The sequence below is a fragment of the Malania oleifera genome, chromosome 1 (genome assembly GCF_029873635.1).
Source record: "Malania oleifera isolate guangnan ecotype guangnan chromosome 1, ASM2987363v1, whole genome shotgun sequence".
In the NCBI taxonomy this organism is placed as follows: Eukaryota; Viridiplantae; Streptophyta; class Magnoliopsida; order Santalales; family Ximeniaceae; genus Malania; species Malania oleifera.
Window position 1 is genome coordinate 112,133,850 of NC_080417.1, and position 21,971 is coordinate 112,155,820.

The 21,971-nt window shown below is 35.7% G+C and overlaps 1 protein-coding gene across 1 annotated transcript in view; it reads left to right on the forward strand.

Annotated features, from left to right (window-relative positions):
* LOC131154433 (ubiquitin C-terminal hydrolase 12) overlaps positions 1-18,146 on the forward strand; it is a 39,845-nt gene extending 21,699 nt beyond the window's left edge. The window contains exons 22-32 of the mRNA XM_058107207.1: positions 5,283-5,338; positions 5,456-5,633; positions 5,733-5,834; positions 5,957-6,028; positions 12,906-12,971; positions 13,235-13,300; positions 16,304-16,390; positions 16,511-16,627; positions 16,734-16,808; positions 16,953-17,039; positions 17,469-18,146. Coding sequence (XP_057963190.1) covers positions 5,283-5,338; positions 5,456-5,633; positions 5,733-5,834; positions 5,957-6,028; positions 12,906-12,971; positions 13,235-13,300; positions 16,304-16,390; positions 16,511-16,627; positions 16,734-16,808; positions 16,953-17,039; positions 17,469-17,510 — 948 coding nt within the window. The 3' untranslated portion in view covers positions 17,511-18,146. The remainder of the gene's footprint in view (positions 1-5,282; positions 5,339-5,455; positions 5,634-5,732; positions 5,835-5,956; positions 6,029-12,905; positions 12,972-13,234; positions 13,301-16,303; positions 16,391-16,510; positions 16,628-16,733; positions 16,809-16,952; positions 17,040-17,468) is intronic.
* The last annotated feature ends 3,825 nt before the right edge of the window (positions 18,147-21,971 follow it).

The following is a 21,971-nucleotide window of genomic DNA, read 5'->3' on the forward strand; positions in this document are numbered from 1 at the left end:
GAAGATTCATCACTAACATGTCCGTCCTTTTTTTGTCAAAATTTTGATTTCTAGATTGCCCATCATTTTAGCTTGTTTCAAAAGTGGCGCAGGATGGAACAGCAATATATACAGAGAGAGCGAGAGTGAATTAAGGGAGAGAGAGGAGGAGGAAAATGGAAGAAGAAGAAAGAAGAAAGAAGAAAGGAGGAGGGAAGAAGAGGAGGGAGTGGGCTGCATGAGAGAGAGGAAAACCAGCTCTGAATTCAAATCATTTTACTGTTTAATTCAGCACACAATACACCCCCAACTATCCAACATTATGACTATAATAAATATTACAAAATAACACCAAAAACTTACAATACACAAAATAAACCAATTTCTATAGCTAAAGCAACAATATAAGCATCTAAAAAGTCTCCATTGGTGGTCTTCCATCAAGCTCTCCTTGTTGGAGAAAACTCAACCTCTAATTGTACAATGGCGCAACGTGAGCAAGTGATATATACACATGCACACATGCGCGCGCACACATGTGTGTATCCATTAGCCGTTCAACTTGTAAAATATTGTTCATTTTCAGCTGACATGCTATATCACCAACAAATTACTGATATTCTCATCTTGGTTCCCAATCCCAATAAAGTTGATAAATATAGAATTGTCACACATTGGAAGATGATTTAAGGGTCGGGGCATATATGTGAAACTTATGACAAGATTCAACAATTTCATCCTCTAGAAAGCTCTCTTGCTTTGAATTGAATTTCCAATTTTAATATTGGATTTTGCTGCCCACTCCATGGACTCTTCTACAACTTGATCATGTTGTTCATTTGCATTTGATTGCTCTACAAGGATGGCTTGTGTGGTCTTTTATCCATAGAATCAATCAAGCTTTCATTCCCACGTCAATAATCTGCAAGAACAATAAATTCTGCTTCATTTTCAATTCCATCTTCTAGTCATGACAACAATAATTTCTGTTTCATCTTTTGTAGGATGTTTTGAGATTGGGAACTCATGTTGTCCGAAGTAAGAACTCTTTCTTCTCTTGATATGGAAGAAGATATCGTCATAATATTTGGGGAAAAATTCTGATATCAACAAACCTTTCATTGTAAATCAAAAGATGGTTTGAGCTTTACCGGGTTGTTTTTGGTAGTATTGTATTCCATCCACCACTTAGTCATACAAATCTTGTTCTTATTTCTGGTATCCCACTGCATTCAAAATAAAAATTGAACAGTCAATCAATGAATTCTCTCTTGGAACAATGACCATTGAAACAGGGAATATCTTGAAAACAAAGCCTCCATGTAACATTTCCAAATTCATACCAACTAGAATTAAAGACTTCAGATCAAACATTTTGGCGACAAGTGTTTATAAGATTTTAACTAAAGTTTTATCTCGGTGATTAGCAAAGCGTGTGTAATTTTGGCTAGAAGTTGCAAGATGATGAACAGTGACACAAAACAATGTTGGCAGCAATGGAGACAATATGATTGCTGTTTGGGTTTGGGATGAGCCTTCAGGGGAGATGGCTATGGCGTGAATGATCATGATTTGCTCTAATACCAAACTGATGCAGGACAGAATAGCAACAGGTACAGAGAGAAAGAGTTGAGGGAGAGAGACAAGGTGAAGGAAATATGAAGAAGAAAGAAGAACAGAGGACGAAGAAGGAACAAGAAGAGGGCTACATGAGAGGGAAAACCAGTTCTGAGTTGAAATCATTAATTGTCTAATAGAATACCTAAAGGAAGGTACTCGTGCACCCAACATTACTACTAAAACAAAACAAATTACAAAATAACATCAAAATACTTAAAATACCCAAATAACCCTAAATTAACTAAACTTCTAAAGTAACCAAAAATTTACCAAACTAAAATAAAAATAAAGCCAAGTCTACATTATAAGCATCTGAAGTTCTCTATTGGTGGTCCTTCATGAAAGAGGTAAAAGTGTTGCAACATCGGTTGCTAGTGAGCCAAAGCATCCTGACTCATGGATAAAAAATTTTGACCCGAATAAGGAAGAACGACTTTATTGAGGTTGAGTGTAACTAAAAAAAAGTGTGTAGGCTTTGAAAAAAGCCCAAGAAAATATAATATTACAGATGAGATAGCTTAAATTGGGCTTAGTGGCAAAAAACAAACATGTGGCCAATCTGAAAAAATAACTGGGAAAATGGTTTTCTCACGGAAGCAACACAATACTTCCAGTATCGTTTTGTGGCATCATTTATCATTTTCATTTAAAATAATAATCCCTTCACAAACATGTTTGTTAATACATTGTTGGGTTGGCTTCAGGACAGTTACCAAGGCTGTCTTTTGGACCGTGTAATTAAAAAATTGGATTTGAAATTGTGTGGAATTTGAAAAAACTTCATAGAGTTGTGTATTACAACTTGGTCAAATCCACACAACTCCAACCAAGGCTTGAACCCCACGTTCCCGAACAAAAGGGTACTCAAGACCCCTTCCAGCTCTAGGTTGATGCTGTTGCATTGAAGTTTTTTTGGCCTTTTATATTGTACTTGTAAAGCAAAGGGCTACATTTGCAAATTTTGTCCTGCTCAATTTCCAATATTGGTCACCATTTGACAGTGAACAAAACTGCCCTTGAGTTTCTCAGCATAATTTTATCATCTAAAGAAATTTTGATGAATGATTTCCACATCGAAAAAATCGGAAGTTGCAGCATGTTACAAAATACAAGTGCTACTATTTCAATTTTCTAGCAGGGGTGGAAGCCTTTGTGTGTTCAGAATGACAGAAATTTCACAGGATTGGGTAAAATTTTTCAAATTTTTCATTTGTAAAAATGCAAAAATTGGTTTGGAGTGCATAGTGGCAAGAGTAAGACATTTGGTTATTATCTACTAGAGCTTAGACTAATTTTGTTTCCCCTCTATTTTAATTAAACAATAGGAGTATAACCACAGATTCGATTCAGACATTTGGTTATTATCTAACAGCCACCATTTGGGAAAGTCAAACTTAGATCTATGGGTATCATGTCGCAAGAGAGCTCAACAGTAAGGCATGGATTATCCTTTCTGTAGGGAGGTTAATGGTTTGGCAATTTCATTCTATGACTTGTAAGTGCCCAAGAACTTTGACTCCACTGGATAATGTGCTGGGTGGCTCTCATGGCCTAAACCCTAGCTCCCATGAAAACCTTCCTCCCAACCTCCAGTCACCAGACATCTCAGACTTCGAACATCCCTCCCAGCCTCCAGTCATGGTCATCTTAGCCTCCTCGACATTCGGTGACGATCTTAGCTTCTTCGAAGGCTCGAAGCCTCTTTCCTGTCAAATGGCCGAACATTTGAACTCAAAGCATCTTCTATCTCGCTTGCAACAGAAAAGAAATTTGAGAAATTTGCTCTGGTGTGAATGGGTTTCTCTGTCGGCTGGTTCTCATCCTCGACTTTGGCAAGGTATGTGGGAAAGGAAGTTCTTCTTTCTTATTAAAACTGGGCCATTTAGCAGAACAGGCCCAAGGTTTAAATGATAATTCTTTGGGCCTTTCTATGGGTCCCAAAGAGGGTCCTTCTCATCAGGGATTTTATTAGGTGAGTCTTGCTTTTAAAAAGGTTCCATTTTGAGGGTATGGTTGACCAGGTTCATCTCAGGTCCGAACTCATTAGTGATCAGGTCCATTCCCTTGGCCAAAATTCACAGGAGTCAGAAAAGGGAGTTGGGAGTAGTCTGATGATTGTTGAAGTCAACAGCTTCTCTCCAAATATATAGGAAAAATTTAGAGCGGGTAAGTATTCAGTGTGTTATCAGGAAGACTTTAGTTTGGTTTCGAAAAGTGTTTGGGAAGAGCTGATATTTATACAAGTGTCAGATCAGTTGTTGATTTTGGTTTTGCAGAAGGGTTAGGGACTGTACATCCAGGAGTAATGGAAAGAAAGAAGCTGGTTTGGGTACAAAATCTGATACTTTAGGTTTTTAATCTGAAAAATCTAAGACCCCAAAGGTGTATGCTCGTTGGAAGGCTGCTCTTATGGGTGCAGGAATGAGGAAAGTATATGATGCGAAGATAGAGTATTCTGGTGAGATAAGGTTAAAGATTTTATGAAGAGATTCTGCAGGTGATTTAAGTATTGTGGAAGATGCACTTGCTAAGATAAATAATGGAACTAGCAAACAAATTTAGGTAGAGGAATGGGGAGATTTTTCAGATAATGACAGTGATGACATTAGTGAGTTTGAGTATGATGGGGTTTTGCTGTTGAATCAGATTCGGGAATAATATGGTTATGTTTCTGAATCCTGTGATGATCTTGGGGACTTTTCATATGTTCATCCAGAACCTTTTGAAGGATTGGAGGGGTTTTCTATTTTGAATAATAAGGGGTTGGAGAACAAAATGCAGTGTAATGATGGTATTTTTTATCTACACCAGGGGTGGTGATTTCTAGGAAGGATTTAGAAGCCCAAGAGATATTGGAAAGATTGGATTTGAAAATGAGTGAATGCTGGAGGAACTGAATTTGGGATATATCAAAGCGTACAAGGGTCAAAGGGAGCCAGCAAGTCTGAAGTGCTGGGTGAATTACGATGGGAATGATTCGACAAGGGGTTTCCTTGGTTAATTGTTCTTCCTGATTGATGTTTTTTTTTGCCTTTTTCTTTATTTTTTCTTTCTTTTCTATTTTATTTTATTTTTTATTTTTTTATGGTGGATTTCTTATCCCTCAGTTTGTAACTTCTCTCTCTCGATCTAATATACCCTCTTTTATTATCTAAAAAAATAAAAGGAACTTTGAATCCACTGAGTTGGAAGAGAAAACCTCATTTCCACCTTTATCGAAAAATATTTGGGTGGCGCAAAAAGGTGATTGGCTAAGCCTGCCATACTGCCATTACTATTGTAAAATGAATTTGTTACAGTTGTATTCTTGTCATTTGAACTGAACTATTGTGGCAATTGGAAGCATTTGCAAGCTAAAAATTTGTGTAAGTGTAATTGTTAGTTATAAATTTTGGGTATATAGAATCTTTAATTATGTGTAGTGCATGGGATTTTCTTGAGGTTAACTGATTGAATTTATTGATTTGTGTGTGTTTTGGTTGAACGAAAATTTTGTGGGTGTTTCTTGTCTATTTTTTTAAATAGCATGAAATAGTTGTGGTTGATAAATGTACATTTCTTTTCTTTAATTTAGCATTTTGGATTTTAATTCTTTACTGCTTCCCCTTCTTTTGCTTCTTCCCTTTCTCTTTGGCTGTTAATAAAACTTGTAAATAAATCATTGCATTGTTGACGCTCTGCAGGTTGTTCATTTTCGAGCTCTGGAGAAACCTAAGGAGGATGACTTCTGTCTAGAGTTGTAAGTTCATATTGATATTGTTGTTCATGACAGTTGGAGAATATGTTGTTTTACCTCCTGTTATAGTTATTATTAATCATCATGGAGTGCTGATGACATTTCCACATTAATTTTAAGGTCAAAGCTACATAGTTATGATGATGTTGTTGAAAGAGTGGCTCACCATCTTGGTTTAGATGATCCATCAAAAATCAGGCTTACATCTCACAATTGCTACTCCCAGCAACCTAAGCCCCAGCCCATTAAATATCGAGGAGTTGACCATTTGTCAGACATGCTAGTTCACTACAATCAGGTGTTTATCGCTGAGACTGCCCAATTTGAGCCATGATGTAAACATTTATTGTAATGATCTGAAATCGAAAAAGTAATTTATTGGTTTCAATTTGGACAGACCTCTGATATATTGTATTATGAAGTCCTGGACATCCCTTTGCCAGAATTGCAAGGTCTAAAAAATCTCAAAGTTGCTTTTCATCATGCTACAAAGGATGAGGTATGTCTGAAAACTATAGTTGCAATATCTTCCGTAACCTTTTTTTTAAAGAAATTTAAAATCATATAATCCTGCATATATTTTTGTACTGCTTTTACAAGCTTGTTTTGAACTATTTCCAGGTGGTAATTCACAATATTAGATTGCCTAAGCAGAGCACTGTAGGAGATGTCATTAATGAACTGAAGACGAAGGTAAATTTTTCTACTTGGATTTTATGTTTGGCATTTTTTTGCTCCAAAATTATTATTAAATGACAATTTATAGATCCTTGGTAATTGCTGAGTCTTTAGGTTCTGTTTGGCGGGTGAGTAAAAACTTTTGGAAAACTATGTTTCAGCTGCTTGCTTGTCTGAACAGGCTTGTTTTAGACTTACATGATAAATATTGATAACTAATTGCATATATTAGGTTTTTGTTGCCTGGTTGACCGAACATTTTTATTTATGTTTACATGATGATGACTTATTTCATCTAATTTCGAAATTTTAGCTAATTATGGCATTGTGCCACGTTCTTTGTTCTAAAGGAATTTTTGCATCTTATGATTTTTTTTAATTAACTAAACAAAAGAACTCCAAGGGATTCACACTGGAGTACAAGAGCGGAAGCTGAAACCTGTCAAAAGCCACAAGAAAAATTGTTTGCAAGAAATCTTCACAAAAAGAACCTTTGTGTCCAAAAATTTGCAAGTGAAAAAACCGCACTCTCACTTTTTTCAAGCCTCTGTGCTACTACTTCAAAGGCTTTAGCATTCTTTTCCAGATTATCCGAGACACAACAGTAGGGACTGCATCCCACTAATCCCTTGAATCTCGTCCATGCCTGCGTTCTGATTTCTCACTCTGGGCTTTCATCCATCTGATGAAAGTTGCATACATCATACTCCACATCACACACACCCATCTACAATGTAAAATAAAGTGATTGACTGCTTCTCCTTGTTCCTTACATGAAATATCTATTAGCTTTAAAATTCATTTATTTTGAGGTTATTATAATCAGGATCCTTTGTAGGATCGCTGGGATGGTTTTCAGGATCAGATTGTAGAATTGGATCAATGATGGTAACTGGCTATGTAAATAAATATGAAAAATGCACTTGCATTTTGTTTTTTCATAAACTTCTATGATATAAACTTACAAAGTTGGCTAGTAAGTGTAAAAGACTAAAAAAATCACAAGTATCTACAGTAGAGCCCTGAAATTAGAGAGAGAGGGGGAAAAAAAAAAAGGATGAAGTGTTCAAATTGTTGCATTCCTAACTAAATCAGCCTGGCTAATAATGAAGTGATTAGAAATACTTATAGAAAAACAAGAACATAATGTGTAATGCAAATCATTCAAGCCACCATTTGTCTCATTAGTAGCACGTACTATCATCAATGATTTCACCAAGGCCATCATTAAAATCATCACTATCAATTATCTTTAATATTGTTAAATGCATTAATGTGTTATTTATCTATCTTCATTTTTCCTGTTTAAAGTTTGCATGACTTAGTATTCATCAATGAACCAGAAAAAAAATTTTAAGCCATAATTTCATTAATATAAAACTTTAGAAGTTGCCCATTTCATGTATAAGTAATACAACAAAAACCAAACCCATATGAAAAATATTTTAGTAAAGTTTTTAAAAATATAAATGAATCTAGGATCTTAAATCCTACCATGATCCCACTATGATTTGACCAGCCCCACCGATCCTATTAATCCTACTGTGGTCCTACCAGTTTTTGATTATCATTTTGGTTAAGTAGGATCATGTTGATCAGATTACCAAGAGTGAGGGTTCTTTTCTCATCATTTATACAATGTGAATAGATCTTGTGTCATTATAGTCTTAATCATATGAATGGTGCGGTTGTATTGTGCGTTTTTTAGGGTTTTTTTTTTTTTTTTGGAATAACAAAACATATCTATTAATGAGAAGTAATAAATACAATGGATTGAGGATAAGAAATTCTCATAGAAAGAATGAGCATAAAAGAACAAGAAACTAAAAAGTTACATCAAAGTTGCCTTCGAATCCCTTTGGATTTTGGACAGCAAGAGACCCCGAAAGCCCAAAAGAATTTACCCAAAAAGAAGCAAGAAAAGTAACATTCCCCAAAGCAATTTCAGAGAAGTTTTCTGATCTTTGAATATTCTAGCATTCCTTATCTTTGATATGATCAATCCCACCAATCCTATCTTTTGGGACTGAAATTGGTGCATTGTGAACGGAAGAAAGTCTAAAAAAGCACAGCATCAATAGCTCTAATGAAGATTCACCAGCGCGAATATTACCCCCCCACACCCCCCCCCCCCCCAAAAAAAATGATTTTATCTCCAAGTATTGCTTTGAAACGTGTGAAAGAAAAGAAAAGGCAAGCAATCTGGAAACAAACTTCCAAGGACTCGCATGACTAGCATTGCCACTCCTTTGGAATCCAACCCATTTCTGTGTATTCCGTATTTACTCTTTATTACTTGATGCCATTAGAATTTTGATTCTAAAGGAAACCTCCACAACCTTTTCCCAATTAATGATATGTTCTTAGAAACCACATTACGAAGCTCCAAACCCTCCTTTGACTTATGCCTCTTAACTACTTCCTTGCTAACTAAATGGCCTCCCTTCTTAAACCAGTAACTGAGCACAGGAAATCTCTGATAATCTTCTCCAACTTCCCAACCACCCTAGAGGGAATTTGAGAAGGGATTAAAAAATAGATGAATACTAGCAAGGGTGGCACTAATAAGAGTGATTGAACACCCCAACGAGAGACAAGCCTTCCACACTCCAAGAAGAGAGACCTAAAGCATTAGATAAAGGTTCTCCCCCTAAAGGAATACTAAGGTACGACAGAACTAAGGAAATCTCTAGTTCCCTACTACACTAATTGATACCCACTATCCCACTCTTGGACAAATTATTCTTCAACCCAGAAAGTTTCTCAAAAATTCTAAGCAAAGTTTGAACCTTCCAAAATTTAACTGTATTATTCTCGAGGAAAAAGATGGTGTCATCCCCAAAACTGAAGATGAGACACCTCCACCTCTTCCCCTTATATACCAAGGCCATTAATAACCCCCAAATCTTGAGCTCGAGAAATCATCCTACTCAGAACATCCAATATCAGGGTAAACAAAAAGGAGATAATGGATCCCCTTGCCTTAACCCATGCAAAACACCGAACCACCTGGCTGCCCTTTAACAATCACAAACAAATTAGTAGAACTGAGGCACCCTTGTATCCACTTGCACCACAGATTCCTGAATCCCTGTTTTTGTAGCACTTTGTCCAGGAAACCCCAATTAACCATGATAGACTTATTCAAAATCCAATTTAAAGGCGACACTGTTGTAGGACAAGAAGTAAGACCTTGGGAAGATCCTTGCTGGAAAATATTTAAGAAGAGTTGGGTTAAGGAATTGTGGGGTTAAGTTACTAGTTTATTATGTGTGGTTAGTAGTTTATTATATGTGCTCGGTATTAATTAGTTTAGGATTATTTGTATTTGGGGGTTGTTTGTAATATTTGTGTAAAGTAGGGTTATATTTGTAGTGTAATGTAGTTTTAGGGGTTTAAGTGTAATTTCATGTAAAGAGACTTTCTTATAAATAGTGCATGAACGCCATGTTGTAGGAGTAGTTGAATTTGAATTGAATTGAATGTGAGTTTTCCCCTGGTATCTCCTCTCTCCTCCCTCCTCCCTCCCCCCTCCTTTCTTCTAATTTCTCCATGGCTGCAGAACATTGATGCTGCCCCTGCATCATTTGGTATAAAAGCCCAACCCCGATCTCCATTCTTTCATTTCAGTCCACCCATTCTCCCTTACTCTTCTCCTTTTCTCTTCTCTTCTTCTTTCTTCTCTGTTTTTCTTTCTTCTCTGTTTTTGATCTCCTGTTCTGTCCATAATTCCCTGCTGCCCAGCTGCAGTCTGCCCTCTTCTTCTTGGCTATTTCTCATCTCCTTCTCTTCTTCTTCTCCTCTTAATCCTCTCCCTTAACTCTCTGATTTCTAAATTCTGTTGCTGTCTCCTCTACTTGCAGCAGTCTCTGTCCAGCAATTAATCCAATCTCCTCTTCTCTGTTACTCTCTCATCTCCTCATTTCCTTTCTTAAATTTCAGTTAAAAATTAAAAAACCCAAAAGCAGTTATGCAGTTTCAGAACTATTCAGAAAATTCCAGCCGTGTCCCCATTTCCTCAAACACGACCTTCCAGCCACCATCCTGCAAGACCACCCACACCACCAAAAACAGAACCCCCCGAAACCCTTCCCCTCAAAATTCCATCGCCGTCCGGCCACCGGATGACCCCCCACGTGCCGGCCAAACTTATCCTGCCGCCGAACCCTTCAAAATCCACCATTTCTGGAGTTATTTTGACATACAGCCACCACCACTGTATTCCCCAATCCCTGATCTACCCTCGCCTGGAAAGTCATCACCGGAGTACCATTTCCATTGGCCCCTGCACCCCATGCACTGGCGACTGTGAGTGGCATTCTGCCGGACTTCCTGCTGCCAGAATCACGAGAAATTGGTTCCCAGCCACGAGAAATTTCTGTTTTCTCGTGGCATTTTGGTTTGCAGCATGATATTTTGGTTCTTAACTTGAAATTGTGTAAGCAAGCACGATAATTTGGCATAAAACCCTAGAAATTGTTGCTTCCAGCATTAAAAATCAGGTTTTGTGTCTGTAATTTGTGAGTTTCCTTCGTGAATTTGTTTCATTTCAGCAGGACAATCAATATCAAGATGAGAGTTAAGTTTATGGGTTTGCATGATTAGTTTGAGAATTGAAGGCAAATTGTGTTAATGGGCTGTTGGTGATATATAGATGCAGCATGTCGCATATATCCGGCAATATGGTGACAAATTATTGGACGAAGGAATTCCATTTATCATTATTTGGGCACAATTTCAAGCTGTTAAACACCTTTCTCAAATGCAGAGAAAAGGTTTGCAAAATCATCAATGGTGGAAGATGTCCAATGACTGGTTTCCATAAATGGAGTCATTCATATGCAGCTTCATCTGGAACCTCACCCAAAGCCTTATGTGATATCTTGTGTTGATAACTCTATTGTCCATGTTTATGAAAGATGTTTGGTTCCCATTCAAATGGGTGAATATTTGGCTAATGTTTGTTGTGATATCCTACCTATGAAGATTGGCCATGTATTCCTTGGTTCTCCTTGGTTGGATGATTTAGGTGTGATCAAGGACATGAGAACACATGTCTTTCACTATAATGGGAAGAAAATTGTTTTGAAGTCTGCTCTACCAATGAGCCAAGGCAAAGAATCAGTCATAAATACTCAGCTTGAAGACAATACAAGGAAGGAAATGACTGTGTTTGAAGACATCCAAATTCCTTCAAACATTCCTATTGTAGAGTTTGTCATTCCTGAGGTGCTTATGATGCCAACTCTCAATTCAAGTCTATGATGATGCTAAAGGGTTTTGGTTTCTTGTATCACTCAAGCAATGGCTTCCAAAGAAACCAAGTTTGCTTCTCCCTTTTGATCCTCCAACATTTCAAAATTCGAGGCCGAATTTTTTCTTACTGGGGGAGAGTGGATGTAGGACAAGAAGTAAGACCTTGGGAAGATCTTTGTTGGAAAATAATTAAGAGTCGGGTTAAGGAATTGTGGGTTAAGTTAGTAGTTTATTATGTGTGTTCAGTATTAATTAGTGTAGCATTATGTGTATTTGGGGTTTGTATGTAAAATTTGTGTAAAGTAGGGGTATATTTGTAGTGTAACGTAGTTTTAGGGGTTTAAGTGTAATTTCATGTAGAGAGGATTTCTTATAAATAGTGTATGAAAGCCATGTTGTAAGAGTTGTTGATGAATTTGAATTGAATTGAATTGAATTGAACATGAGTTTTCCCTTGGTATCTCTTCTCTCCTCCCTTCCTCTTCCTCTGTTCTAATTTCTCCATGGCTGCAGAACATTGATGCTGCCCCTGCATCACAGACCCTTCTTACCTCTCCTCCTCACGTCCTCAATCCCCTCATTGACTACCAAAGTTGCACCTAAGACGTCTGAAAATGGGTTGGGCTAAAGACACTGTAGACCCCCACCACCACCACCACCAACACCCCCCACCTCCCCCCAAAAAAAAAAAAGAAAAAGAAAAAAAGGCACCTATAGAGGAACCTCAGATCGCAGTTTATAAACACTTGCAACAAAACTAATAGGCCTAATAAAATCTTTCACCCTCCTTGGACCCATCCTTTTTCAGTATAAAAGAAATGACAATGGAGTTTGATGTTCTTGCTCCCCACTCTTATGCAATCCCTCAAAAAAATTATAAAATCCTCTTTCTTCACTTCCTTACTATCATGAAAAAAAAAAAAAAACCCTTGTGAAATCATCGAGGCTTGGTGCTTTATTTCTATCCATATGAAACACCATCCTTCTAACTTCCTCCAATTCAGTTGGCTTCTCCAACCGCTTAGCTACTCCTAGCCTCCTATCTAGCCCTCCACCATTGGCCTATCCCTACAACATTTTATAAAGATTAGTGATCTCATCCCCAATTTGTTTAAAATGTCTCATTCCCTCCCCCAAATCTTCCTCCAACTTCTTCTTGAGACTTCTCTTCCTCCTCCTCCCAATAGCCACCCTATGAAGAAGAATGTAGAACAACCCCAACACTCCCTCCTCCTCTCTCTCCCCCCCCCTCTTCCAAAAAACAATCAACAAATCCTAGATTTCTAATGCCAACTCCTCTCTTCCCTGATCAAAAGCACCTCCCGATCATTGTTAAGGCGAATTCTTTTGATTCTTTCATCCTCCCCTAACAGACCATGCTCCTCTGATCTATCCATATTGCTGATATCATTCAAAATATTATTTTTCTTCTCCCTAATATCCCCAAATTGCAACATAGCTTTCAGGGAATTATATTGTTAACTTCAAAAACTTGTACACTCATAAGTTATTATAAATACTAGTTTAATGTAATAATCTACTAAGAAAGCATGTGTTCTATGGTTGCTTTAAATAAGCATGTACGCTATAGTTGCTTGGTATAAAATTTACAGCTGTTTGGTGCATCTCGAAACAGGTAGAGCTGTCTCATTCAAATGCTGAACTTAGGCTGCTTGAAGTTTTCTATCACAAGATATATAAGGTATGAGTTCTGTTTGCCTCTAGTCTATAATTCTGTTTGAAATTGTAAAATTTTTTCCATGGCCTTCATGCTGCATTTAGGTTTTTTTTTTTTTTTTTGGTGGTTTCCATTTGTAAATGACACTTGCATATACACAAATTCATAATCTGCTGTCATCTAAAGTCTTATGACCTTATAATAATTTGAATTTAAACTTTTGAAAACCTTTTCTGCACAGTATATTTTATTTTGCAGGCCATAATTCTGCTATCTCATTGTTGCAGATCTTTCCACCTTATGAAAAAATAGAGAATATAAATGATCAATACTGGACATTGCGTGCAGAGGAGGTAAGTTTTTCTTCATTTTTTTCCCCCCCTGTGCTCAAGAAATTTTGTTAAGTTTGTTACTGTAGGTTTTCTTTGGCTTGTTTATGTAGTTAAGTAATCACTATTTTTTTTTTTTTTGGGTTTTTAATATAGTTATGCTCCATCTCGACATTTTAAGTTTTGGGGAGCATGGACTAATGTTTTATATCCTTTTAACTGAAAATTTAGCTTCTGATGCTTGCCCAAGTCTACACTTTAAAAAATTTATTTGGTCTGAATTTGCTGAAAAATTTCCACATTGTTGGTGGACCACAGTTTCTATTTTTTTTTTTTGGAGTAGCAAAAAAAGTGATTTCATTAACAAGAGAAGAATTTACAATTAGGAGATTACGACATCTCCCATCAAAATTCTGAAAAAATCCAGAAAAAAGGATTCTTAGTTTCTGTGTCAACCCCATCATGGAACAAATGCTCAATCAATATATTCAAGTGGAATGATAATTGGAAACAATTTTATAAAGACTAGCATGATATGTTTTGATGGGAAGACCCTAGTATTATATTTAGAACCCGTGTCCTTATCTCCAGATGTTTGTGTGCTTTGTTATTTGAATTCTGAATTGGCATCTCATTTGTTCTTACACTCTGATTTTGCTTGGAGCATCTGGAATTAAATTATTTGGTGTGTTGGGAGAAGCTTGGGTTTGTCCAACATTGGCAGAAGGAATGTCTTCTTTTGAGGGTTTTGGAAGAAGTGAGGATAGGGCTCTTTGGAAATGTGTTACATATGCAGTGGTGTGGGGTTTATGGTTGGAGCGTAGTGCATGGATTTTTTTTAGGGGAAAAATTGAATTGGCAGCTGGTTTGGGAAAATACATTACTTGATCTCTTTATGATGTGTTGGCTTTGGATGCTTTAAGGGTGCGCAAATTTTGGAAATTCAGGGAGATTGGAGCAATTTTTTGCTTTGATATTTTTTATTTGTGTCTTTAGTTCCCTTTGTCTGGATTTTTCCAAAATATTGATGGGAGACCCTAATATTATGTTCATTCTCCACTTTGATCAATCTCATAAAGGCTCGATTATATTCACTACACTTGTTGAATGGTTGGTATCATCTAGATCAGAGCCTGAGTTTTTGCAGGATTAGGATCAATTTTGATTAGCATTTTACTGGACAATCTGTGTTGTCCGAAGCAGAGGCCAACTTATCTTTGTGAGTGATCACAGTTGGGGTTATTTTTTTATTTTTTATTTTTTTTATTTTTTGTCTGGTTAGATTGGTGCAGAATCCATTGTTGGGGTATGATCCAACTTGGTTCGTTACCAGAAATTCAAAATTTAGATTGATTGGGAGTGAGAGTTGTTATGGAAGAGTTAGTTTGGGGTTTCTGAAGTTGGGGTTGGTCATGGTTGTTTCTGGGGTGGAGTTGTCATCTTTGTTTGGGAAGTTCTAGTTTTTCTTTCCGTATATACCACTGCAAGGGGCTGGAGATATAGATTCTAAACTAGATAGGCCATGCTGGAAATGGTTGTTGGGAAGTGTTGACAGAGAGTCAGAGACAATTGTGGAGCCTTGGGGCTTACACCCAACTGAGACTAGGAGAAGAATATGGGGGAGTTTGAAATTGGGAGGCCAGATTCTATAATTTGGTCTATTAATTGTGTCTGATGTTAGTTGATCCATGAAATAGTAGGCATTTTAAGTGTCGTTAAATGTTCCTGACACCTAGTTGTGAAGTGTGATTAGGGCATCACCCATGTTTGCACAATTAAAGTTTTGTTCTGCATTTGTCTGCATGAAACTTTTGAGCGACTCTTGAAAGAGGAATTAAGTTGTTGGTTAATCACTCAATCTGAGTTTCTGGATAATTAAGTTAACCTACTCAATGAGATCCATTAGGGTTGCCTGTTACATTATTTAATGCAGCATGTTGGAATGTTAGTGGGTGTTTACTAAACCCTGTGGAAAAACTGAAGGAAATAAAAAACTAGTGAGACCACCTTATGAGTTAATATGTGCTAGACTATGTCTCTGTCTAAATAGGTTTAAGAATGGAGAGAATGTTGATTTATCGAATTTAATGGCTATCAACTGTAGAAGTAAATGTGGCCACCCAAGATATTACTAGTCACCTATAGTTTCTTTAATTTTAACTTGCTAAATATATATACAGCATGTGTTGCCAGAAGAATGAAAGGCATACCTTACCAAAAAATGAGTGACTGGGCTGTAGAGGGGATGCGTAAAGTGGATACATACGACCCAAGCTGTGCAATACAAAATCAAGGTATCACTATATCTTAAAGGTCTTTGCACAGAAGATTGAAAATGCCCTGTGGCAGCTGAAGAAGCCAGTGCACCCCAGGTTGGTTATGCAACATATAATTAGCAAGCCAAAATGCAAGTCCCAGTCCCAAGAGATGAGTTTCCATAACGTACCTGTCAGAGGGGCATTTGGACTCGAGAGATGATGCACAACCAGAATCCGTTTCCATAATTAGTCTTTTGCTCCAAGCCGGACCTGGCCCAGAATAAATGGCCATAATTCTGCACTTATAGAATCTTTGATAATTTTAACACTAATCTAAGTATACTTTGATAATATTTTTCTTTTGGGTTAGCAACTTAAGATTAATGCAATGCTTTTAGCTTGCATTGTGCACACACAAGCTCTACCTGCTAGTTTATAGAAATCAAAAGTTGAATTAAGATGAAAGCAAGCAAAGTATTGCCTGGATATTCTCTGGAGGAAATATGGCTCAATTGTTTTTCTTATATTCTGGATATTTGAGAATAATTGTTATCAATTGAGTTACACAGCATCACTCAAATATCTGTTCTATTCAGATTTTGAACAAATCATTTATCAGCGGACCACGGTTACTATTTGAGAATTTTGTTGTGATGTTTCTATGTTTCTGTTTTTAGCATTTCATGTGAAATGGATGTTTTAATAGAGCTTTGATGATTTGCAATACTAATTAGCAGTATGCTGAATTATATTTACCTTTTGGTCTCAGATTCCAGAAGAAGAGAAAAACCTTGGTCCCCAAGATCGCTTGATACATGTTTACCACTTCACAAAGGAGACTGCACAGAACCAAATGGTATCTAGATGTTTACATTGTTTCAACCTGTGTTTTCTATTTTAGTATGGGATTGAGTGCGCATACATGAACACATGAACTTGAGATATTGTTTAAAATATAAATCATGTTTTTTAACAGCAAGTTCAGAACTTTGGGGAACCATTTTTCTTGATTATCCATGAAGGCGAAACTTTGGCTGAAGTTAAAGCACGTATACAAAAGAAACTGCAAGTTCCAGATGAGGAGTTCTCTAAGGTGTGCGATCTTTTTTGCTGAAGAAATTCATTGAAGATGGTACTGTGTTGAACTGCTTTCTTTGCGTTTTTGCCAATAAGCCGATCCCTTTTTTTGGCATTTTCAGTGGAAATTTGCATTTTTGTCACTGGGTCGGCCAGAGTACCTGCAGGACTCTGACATTGTGTCCAGTCGTTTTCAGGTCTGCCTATTTAACCTTTTATTTTTTTGTCCGCTTTTATTTTATTAGAACATTATTTCTGAGCTCCTGGTCAAGCTAGGGATTTTATATCTCATACAATGTATAAAGTATTTGATTTGAACTTTCCATTTCATTTTCTTTCAGAGGAGAGATGTTTATGGTGCTTGGGAGCAGTACCTTGGATTGGAGCATTCTGATACTGCTCCTAAAAGAGCCTATACAGTGAATCAGGTAAAATGCCTTGGTATTAACACTCAAATCCCTATATAGTACCAAACTACTGCAACAGCCTATCTTCATTTGTTGGTTGCATGCTATTATGGTAGAATTCATGATGTGTCATTAAGGCCTCCCTTCTATAGGTGCTGCAGCTGTTTTATTGAGTTTCTGTTGTTATCTTGGTAGACCAGGGTTTTTTGGCCCTAGGCTCAAACTCCTGCTCCCCCATGGGAATTGCCAGGGTTTAAATCCCCTTGAAGGAGTTTTTGTGCAAAGATGACGTTGGGTTTGAGTTGCACCTATCAGAGAGTAACCTTGTGATGCTGTTGTTTATTCTTAGTGAAAATATCATTTTCATTAAGCGGTAATTAACTTGCATGTCTTTTAGACAAAGTAATGATACCTTTAACTTAATATTTTGATTTGTCTAAAATTTTGCAGAACCGTCATGCTTTTGAGAAGCCAGTTAAGATATATAACTAGAGAGAGCTGATGAACCTTCACTGATGCATTTAGCTGAACCCAACATCCCTTGTACCCCACATGGGGGGGGGCGGGCGGCTGCCAAATTGGGTTGATGAAGTTGATGGATGGTGTGTTAGGCAACCAGAGAAGTCCGTGTTTGAATAGTTTGTCTAGGGTGGGTTATCGGTTTTGTAGGTTATATAATTCTTTCTTTGCTGTGGGTGGGGAAGGGAGGCATTTTCTCTTTAAGTGCTCTGCATTGCTGTTGTCAATACAACCCCTGCTTGAGCTCGTAGTTTCTTCGTGTCTTTAGTGGAGGCAACCCCTTGTTTGAGAGGTGGGTGGATTTCTTTGTCCAGTTTCACTGTAATTTAGCAGTACATAAAGAAGATTTTGGATGAGTGATATGCATACCAGGTATAGTTGGCTGTCTTTGACAGATTTTTCCGTTTTTTATTTTTGACAAATTAATGAAGCATTCCAGTTTCATTTGATGCTTTAGGGGGATGGGTTTGTATAATGGTCGGAAACTGGCTGTGGCTGGCTCTTGTGTACAAGAAACAACTATACTGCTTGTTAGTGCAGATTGTTTTATATCTGTTTGTTACATTTATATGCACAGCAGAGGGCGTGAACGCTTTTAATTTCTAGAAATATCTATGCAAGCGTGTTTCTTCTCTCTACTTTTGGACAACACCCATTGAATGGAGGGGGTGGAGGTGGAGGTGGAGGTGGAGGTGTTGGGATTAGGCAGCGTGCTGGCATAATGCATTTGCTGTACATTCCCCTTCATTGCTAGAAATTCCAAGGCATTATTTGAAGATATGGAATTCGAATGTCAGAGCTGGAGCTGTGAATGTGGTCAATATTCAATACCATAATTGCAGTGCCACCAATTTCTATGCTTCACAAAATAAAAGCATGCGCACTCGGACGTTTATGGGCGAGTGCTCCAAACACGAAACATCCGACTGCGCTCTACTTACGAATAAAGTTTAATAAAATCAATGCCTTGTAATAACCAATTGATTTTGTAAAAAATTACAAATTATATATTGTAAACATTAAAATGGATATACTACATTATTTATGGTAAATACCCCTTTCAACTTATAAAGGATATTCCCCAGGGTCCTCAACTCCATCTCTCTCCCCTAGATATGAAAGACCATTTTCTAAGTCGTCCAGAGAATTCCCTCTTTGCGCTTGTAATTAATGATTTCATTCGATTTTAGGACACCACAACTTCTTACAACATAAAATTAATCCTCACTTTATTATACTAAATGAAATCAAATTTGGTTAACTCACCTGTGATGTATTTAGTGTCTTATTCTTTTCAAGTATAGGTCGGCCTAAGCTTGGGTGGAGTAGGGTTGCGTTAAAATTTTGCCATATCATTGTGATATGAATCCTTAATTAATATTCACTGGGGTGTCTTTTGAGTGTTGTGAAAAGTGGGCAAGGGTGAGGTAGGTCGTCACCTTAAAATGACGTGCCATGTTGGCGCTTGTGTACGGTGTCAAAATATGTGAGTCCTTGCACAATTCTGTGGGCAGTTAAAGAAATTAGTTCAGGAGACTAGGATTATGTTAGCAATTAGGAATATTGGAACACTTAAACGTTAAATCATGAAAATTGTGAACACAATAATTAAAAGAAAAATTAATATAATTTGTCATAAAAAAACTAAGTGGGTGAGGAAGAAAACTAGAGAAATTGAGAAATTAGAATTTAAATTTTAGTGTAGTGGAAAAGAAAAATATAAGAATGAGGTTTGAATTATTGTACACAAAAAACTTAAAAGATAACATTGTAAATGTAAATAGAGTAAGGACAGAATAATTATAAAAAATAAGATAATCTTAGGCCAAAATATAGTAAATGTCACTCTTCAAGTAGGTTTAACCAAAAATCTTAAGAAACAATTTTGGAAAGATATGGATAACATTATAAAAAGCATATTAAGGACTGAGAAAATGTTCATAAGAATAGATATGAATGGACACGTTGTAAGGGATAAAGGTTATGAGCTGATACATGGAGAAAATAGATATGAAGACAAAAATGAGCCTGGGATGATGATCTTAGGCTTTACTGTCATGATTTTATTACAATAAATACTTACTTTAAAAAAAGAAAAGAACATTTAATAACCTTTAAAAGTGAACAAAATAAAAGTAAAATAAATTTTTTCTTAACAAGGAGGATATATCATTTATCATGCAAAGATTGTAAAGTTATCCCAGATGAATGAAGAGTTTCAGCGTTAGATATATGTATTAGAAAATGGAAGAGAAAGAATAAAGTAGACCAATATAAAAAAAACCTAAATGTTGAACCTAAAAGAAGAAAATATAATAAATTTTAAAGATAAAATGATCAAAGATGGTAACTAGACTATAGAGGATGATATAAATATAAATACTCTTCGGAGTGGATAGTTAGCCCTATTAAAGAGATTTTAGGTGAATCAAGAGAAATTTTCTCGAATAGCAAAGAAAATTGATGGTGGGATCAAAAAATCAAAAATACCGTAAAGACCAAAAGAATTTGGTATCAAACATGAATAACTTTGAAGAGTATAAAGAGGCAAGAAAAAATGCAAAAAAAAAAGGTCGTTATTAAAGTTAAACATAGATCATTTAATAATTTGTATGATATATTACATACAAAAGAAGGGGAAAGAGATATATTTAAACTTGCTAGAGTAAGAGAAAGAAAGAATAAAAACTTAGGTAACGTAAAATGTATAATGAGTAAGGGTGATATTGTCTTAGCTAAGGAAGAAGACATTAAAAAAAGATGACGAAATTACTTTCGTAAGTTATTTAATAAAAACTAAATAGAAGGTTTAGAATTGATAAATAAGTAAAAGACTAAAAATATGAGATTTATTTGCAAGATTAGAGTTAATGAAGTTAAGTTTGCACTAAAAAATATAAAAAAAATGGAAAAACTATAGGATTGAATAGCATTCTAATTGAAGTTTGGAAATACTCAAGTGATAACAAAATTATACGGTTAACTAATTTATTTAATACAATCATAAAAACAAAAAAAAAGTTAAATGAATGGAAGAAAAACACTTTATTACCTATATATAAAAATAAAAGAGATATTCAAAATTATAATAACTATCGTGAAATTAAACTTATGAGTCATATAATGAAATTATGGAAAATGGTAGTTAAATAAAGATTAAGGCTAGAAATGAAAGTCTCAAATATCAATTTGATTTTATGTTTTGGAGATTTATCATATAAGTTAATATCTTTTAAGGAGATTAATGGAAAAGTTTAGAGAAAATAAGAAAGAATTGTATATGATATTTATTGACTTAGAGAAAGTGTATGACAAGGTACCTAGGAAAGTTATATGGTGGAATTTAAAAAAAAAAAAAAAAAAAGTGTATATGGTAGGTATACTGATGTAATTAATGATATGTACACTAGAGTAATGACTAGAATAAGGACTATAAGTGGAGAGGTTAGACAATTTCCAATCACAATAGATATACATCAAGAATTTGTATTGACTCATTATTTTTTTACTTTAGTGATGAATTAACTGACTAGAAGTATCCAAAATAAGGTTCCTTCGTATATGTTGTTTACATATGATATTGTATTGATTGATGAAACTAGGAGTAAAGTATAAGTTAAGTTGGAGTTGTGAAGAGAAATTTTAAAATTTAGAGGCTTTAGGATAAGTAAAAATAAACCATAATATATGAATTGTAATTTCAATAATAGTAGGAGGAATATTTGAGACAGAATTTCCAACACTTTGGATCTATTATGCAAGTTCAAGGAGAATTTGAAGAGGATGTAATGCATAAAGTTAAAGCAGACTTGGTAAAATGGAAAAATACTTCAAATGTGTTTTGTGATTGTAGAATACTCTTAAAATTAAAAAAGAAGTTTTATAGGATGACTATAAGATCAGCTAAGAAATAACATATCTAAAATATAAAAGTTATGGAAATGAGAATGATTAGATAGATGAGTGATATAATATTGAAAGATAATTAAGATAAAATAAGGTATGGACAATTTAAATGGTTTGTGTACTTGTAATGTAGGCCTTATAGTGTACCAGTAAAGAAGAGTAAGCTATTGTGAAGGGTAATAGAAAAGGGTAAGAGTAAAATTATAAAAACTTAAAATGAGATATTAAGGAATTAATATTTTTGAATTTATCAAAAGAAATTGTCCATAATCGCATAAATTGATGTAAAATGATTCATATAATCTTCACTTTGTGAGACTTAGATTTGATTTTGTTGTTGTTGAATCACTTGAAATTTTTAAAAGGTACATGTATGCAAATATTTCAAAATTTGTTGTGGCCGAAATTATTGTAATAAAATATTGACATTTTAGGGAGGGGGTGGGGGAACCTCCAAACTTCGCCTCAATTTAAGGGTCCCAATTAGAACCTACTTGCTATGATGGACGAACGCGCGCCGGTGAGAAA